The sequence below is a fragment of the Austrofundulus limnaeus genome, unplaced genomic scaffold (genome assembly GCF_001266775.1).
Source record: "Austrofundulus limnaeus strain Quisiro unplaced genomic scaffold, Austrofundulus_limnaeus-1.0 Scaffold646, whole genome shotgun sequence".
NCBI lineage: Eukaryota > Metazoa > Chordata > Actinopteri > Cyprinodontiformes > Rivulidae > Austrofundulus > Austrofundulus limnaeus.
This window is the reverse complement of record NW_013953048.1, coordinates 49,699-54,793: the sequence shown is the minus strand read 5'-3', so window position 1 is coordinate 54,793 and position 5,095 is coordinate 49,699. Positions and strand designations below refer to the sequence as shown.

The 5,095-nt window shown below is 41.7% G+C and overlaps 1 protein-coding gene across 1 annotated transcript in view; it reads left to right on the top strand.

Annotated features, from left to right (window-relative positions):
- LOC106531518 (nebulin) overlaps nucleotides 1-5,095 on the top strand; it is a gene marked incomplete at its 3' end in the record, with an annotated part of 76,783 nt that overhangs the window by 24,896 nt on the left and 46,792 nt on the right. Inside the window, 13 exon segments of the mRNA XM_014027397.1 lie at nucleotides 606-710; nucleotides 808-915; nucleotides 1,003-1,116; nucleotides 1,209-1,406; nucleotides 1,501-1,608; nucleotides 1,715-1,813; nucleotides 1,932-2,036; nucleotides 3,663-3,770; nucleotides 3,865-4,176; nucleotides 4,279-4,485; nucleotides 4,577-4,681; nucleotides 4,777-4,884; nucleotides 4,963-5,031. Coding sequence (XP_013882851.1) covers nucleotides 606-710; nucleotides 808-915; nucleotides 1,003-1,116; nucleotides 1,209-1,406; nucleotides 1,501-1,608; nucleotides 1,715-1,813; nucleotides 1,932-2,036; nucleotides 3,663-3,770; nucleotides 3,865-4,176; nucleotides 4,279-4,485; nucleotides 4,577-4,681; nucleotides 4,777-4,884; nucleotides 4,963-5,031 — 1,746 coding nt within the window.

Below are 5,095 nucleotides of genomic sequence, written 5' to 3'. Positions count from 1 at the left end.
TTGTACAGGACTCCAATAGATTTGACTATTTTTGTTAAACCATTTATATGATTTTTTCATGTAAGTTTTTCATCAATAATGACACCTAGAAACTTCACTTCACTGACTCTACAGATCTCTACATCATTAATTTTAAATAAAACATCTATAGTTCTCTTATTGTTACAGAAAATCATATAATTTATGTTGTCCAAGTTTAATGATGATTTATTTAGTTGAAACCAACTTTGTATTTTCACAAATTCTGTCTGTATCATGTCCAACATTTGTTTTATATTTTTACCTGAACAAAAGAATGTTGTATCATCTGCAAATAGAACACACCCAAAAAGTCCCGACACATTGACCAAATCGTTCACATACAAAATAAATAACTTAGGTCCGAGAATGGAACCCTGCGGCACTCCACATGAGATGTTACAAAACTCAGATCTTACATTATTTATTACTACAAATTGTTTTCTATCTTCCAAATAACTAGATACCCACTGTAATGCAGGTCCTCTAATACCATATTTYTTTAACTTTTCAAAAAGAATACTGTTGTTAACAGTTAACACATTATTAAAAGAGTTTTTTAAGTCAATTATATGTTTCTTTTGCAGTTAAACTACAAGGCGAAACATGAGGAAACCAAGACTAAGTATAGTCTCCCACCAGACTATCCCTTCTTCATCCAGTCCAGAGTCAACGCTTTTAACCTGAGTGATGTGAGTCACTGCTGGTTCCTATCAGTCTTTGATATTTGACCAATTCTCATTTAAAATTCCATCCAAGTATTTTTAAAATTAAATATCCTCCTTACAGAACTGCTATAAGTACGACTGGGAGAAAACTAAAGCCAAGAAGTTTGAAATCAAGGGTGATACCATTTCAATCCTAGCTGCTCGTGCTCACACAAACATTGCCAGTGATGTAAGTATGCTACAGTATCATCCTTGGTGTGTGTGTTTTAGWTAGTTTGTTTACTAATTAAGTCTAAATAATTGGTCATTTTCCCAGGTTAAGTATAAAAAGGAGTATGAGAAGAACAAGGGCCAGATGGTTGGAGCCCTCAGCATCAACGACGATCCAAAGATCCTGCACTCCGTTCATGTGGCCAAAATCCAAAGTGATGTAAGTCTATAAACTCGGATAGTTTCTTCTTTAATGMGCTGAAAAAAAGCAGCAGYATAACTTTAACAACATTTCTTTTGATACGTCAACAGCGCGAGTARAAGAAGAACTATGAAAAAATAAAGACCAAGTACCATACACCACTTGATATGATATCAGTCACCTTGGCCAAGAAATCTCAGGCTATTGCCAGCATGCGCGGGTACAGGAGCATCAGCACCAACTTCTTCCTTCCTCCTGACAGTGTGCTGCTGGACACGGCCAAGAAATCCAACATCATCCAGAGTGATGTACGAATTAACAGACCYCTCTTTATTTTCAAGTCATCTGTGTCATGGTTTTTATAATAACTTTCTATGTATTCCCATATTTTCTTCATCAAAGAATGATTACAAGTCTGACTACAACAACTACGTCAAGGGAACTCCATGGATTCCCTATGGCTCCATGGAGGTGGAAAAGGCAAAGAAAGCTGCTGAGATCCTCAATGAGGTGTGTGAGACTGGGTTATCTGAGTCTGTAAGCTGTCTAAGCATTGAAAGAGGTCAGATATAGGAGTACCTGAAGTATTTCACCTGTGTGTTTTTGTTTCTTTCAGAAAAAGTACAGACAGCACCCAGACACCATCCCGTTTACAGCTATTGATGACCACCCCATAATGCTTCAGGCCAAAGTCAACCAGCTTCAGAGGAGTGATGTGAGTCCACTGTCATCACAACGCACAGCCGTTCAGCATCTTTTCAAAGAGTCTCTTTAGGATTTTATATATGTTTTCTTTTTTCTTTGATCTGAACTTATCTCATATAATTTCACAGCTGTTCTATAAGAGGGGTCTTGAGGAGATTCATCAAAAGTACTCTCTGCCTCCTGATGTCCCAGAGTTCCTCCAGGCCAAGTGTAACGCCTACAACATCAGCCAGGTGACACACACCAACACAGACACCGAGAAGTTTCTGAAATATAAAATACTAATTTTATAGCCTTTTTTCAATGTGAATGTTTGAAATTTAAATCCATTTTTACCTGAAGGTGACTTTCAAGACCTATGGTTATGGTTTTGGTATATGGGGATGGGTGAAACCCATGCCAGCGGAGGCCTCATAAGTGGGCCCATTACTCTTCCCAAAAGAGACACTGAGCTTTTAATCAAACCTTCGCATCCCTCGAAAGAAGGACACCAGGTTAGAAACACTCAGTGTTTTGAGCTTCTCAGGATCCCTTTGATTACTCAGAGCCAAGCATTGGCCCAAGTAGTGCAAAGAGGTCTCTGATTCAATGGCACAGGCATCACACAACCATTTTCATGGAGTCCCATCACCATTTTATGGCGGTTGAGCAAGTTGTGCCCAGTTAGGACTCCAACCAAWGTAGTTAAAGTTTTSCTTGTCAGGGCAAGAAGGGCTCTTCCAAAACAAGGATTTGGYCCATTTATCAGTTCTCGTGCCTGTCTACAGTCCATCAGCTCCCTCCAGTGGATTGAGTGTTGACGTCTGYTCCATGCCTGTAGGGCYGTCCTGCAGATTGTTGDTGAAARGCCCATAGCAGGCTCTGGTCCTTTAAAGTGGGCCTGACTGCCAGCTCTTGCAAGGTGGTCAGCTTTCTGGTTACCATAGATGCCAGTATGTCCTGGTACCCATTTAACAGTAACACTGTTCACTCTCCCCAGTTGGTTGACTGCTTCGGCACACTTCCAAGCCAGTAGTGACGTAAAGTGTTGCGCTTGGAGAGCTTTAATACAGTAGCAGCTTGGCTATCTGTCAGGATGAATATTTCCTTCTGCATACACTGAAGTTCTTTGAGAGATGCCGCACACTGATGGATTGCATATATCTCAGCTTGAGATACCTTTACAAAACCGCCTAGTGGGTAACTGTACTCTTTCTCACTGTGGTTGTGCAGAATCAGCATCCCTGCACCTGCTGACCCCTTTATAAGGGATCCGTCWGTAAAGCAGTAGAAATAATTTGGAGACAGGTCCACCATAGAGAAATTACTCCAGGCTGACCTATCTTCAATCTCTGTCTTAAAACTTGGTTCAAAATTGTGTTTTTTTAACTATTCTGTCTCTGGGGCCTGCAGTTACTGGAACAGCAGCAACTGCCCAGTCCCAGATTCTAGTATGCTGTGAGTCAGATAGGCTTTTCCACCTACCAGCCTGGCGCAGCCTTACTGCACTGGATGCGGCTTCCCCCAAGATATGTAAATCTAGTGGAGCCAGGTCTAGTAGGACTTCCATGGCTGCCGTTGGTGTTGTTCTGATGGAACCTGTGATGCTCAGGCAGGCCATTCGTTGCACATAGGCACCCTATTCGCCTTTCAGCTTATCCAGGCACACCCCTGCATAGCAGGGATCCCCCATCCACTACCTGGGGGACGCGCCCACGCAGTGCAGCCTCAGCGCGAGGACCTATGACCTATGTGCTGTGTGTTAGGTCACTGACATCCTCTAGCTGCAAAAGTGTGTCTGTAGAAAAAAAAGCAACGTACAAATGTTTTTATCACTGTTTATATGTAATGTTGTTCTTGTTTGTAATTTGTAATTGCAGAACTACTACAAGTATGCCTGGCAGGAGCTGATTGCTAAAGGTTATGACCTGAAGCCTGATGCTATCCCTGTTGTTGCAGCCAAAGCAGCCAGACATGCTGTCAGCAATGTAAGTCCTCTTAATGAGTCTTAATCCACACGATATACTCAATGTACTTGTCTTTTTCTGCATTACACATGTCTCTATGTGCTTTTATTCCTAGGTCCAGTACAAAAAGGCTTATGAGAAGGCGCGAGGCCAGCATGTTGGTTTCCGCAGCCTGCAGGACGACCCCCTCCTGGTTCACTACATGCAGGTGGCTAAGATCCAGAGCGACAAGCTCTACAAGAAGGACTACCACAAGATCAAGCTGAAGTATCACTCTCCAGTGGACATGCTGAGTGTTGCTCATGCTAAACACGCCTCCAAAGTGCAGACCTACGCTGGCTACAAGCAACATCATCATACTTATTGTCTTCTGCCTGARGCAATGGGTCTCCAGCTGGCTCGCAACATGAACTTCAACTCCAGTGATGTAAGTTTTACAGAAATCTGTGACCTAATGTCTGTAAATGCATTATTTTTTTAAATGGCGTTTATTTATCCAGTAATTCTTTTGGGATTTCTTATTTTACAGGTTAATTATAAAATGGATTATGAGACCGGCATGAAGGGAATTGGTTGGGTTCCTATTGGTTCGCTGGATGTGGAAAAAGCGAAGGCGGCAGCGGCAGCTCTGGATGAGAGAAAGTACCGACAGCACCCTTCAACATTCAAATTCACCTGTGCTCCTGACTCTATGAGCATGGAGCTGGCAAAGACCAATGCCAAGATACTGAATGTGGTGAGGACAGAAACATGTTTATCAAAAAGAAAATCATTAGTATATGACCTATAAAAATACATAAATCTATCTCTTTATTTCAATCATGCAGAAAGATTATAAAGCTAGTGGAGAGAAGTTCATGCACACTTATCACCTCCCACCTGATGCCCCTGAACTGATGCAGGCCAGATACAATGCTGCCAACATCAGCCAGGTCAGTGGCAAGCTTTCATAATGTATATACACATAAAATCACTAAAAAATACGTGCTACTATATTTGTGAAATGTATATCTGTGTTTTTATCCAGAATTATTACACCTATGCTCATCGCAAAGATCTGCTCAAAGGACACCATGTGAAGGAAGATTCAATACCTGTTGTTGCTGCAAAGTCTTCAAGAGACATTGCCAGTAATGTAAGTCAGGATTGTATTAACATTAGGTAAAGGTTAATGCATTTAAAATAATGTTTTTGTATGTTTTGTGTTAAACAGTACAAGTACAAGCTGGCCTACGAGAAGGCAAAAGGTCGCCATGTTGGTTTCCGCAGCCTGCAGGACGACCCCCTCCTGGTTCACTACATGCAGGTGGCTAAGATCCAGAGCGACAAGCTCTACAAGAAGGACT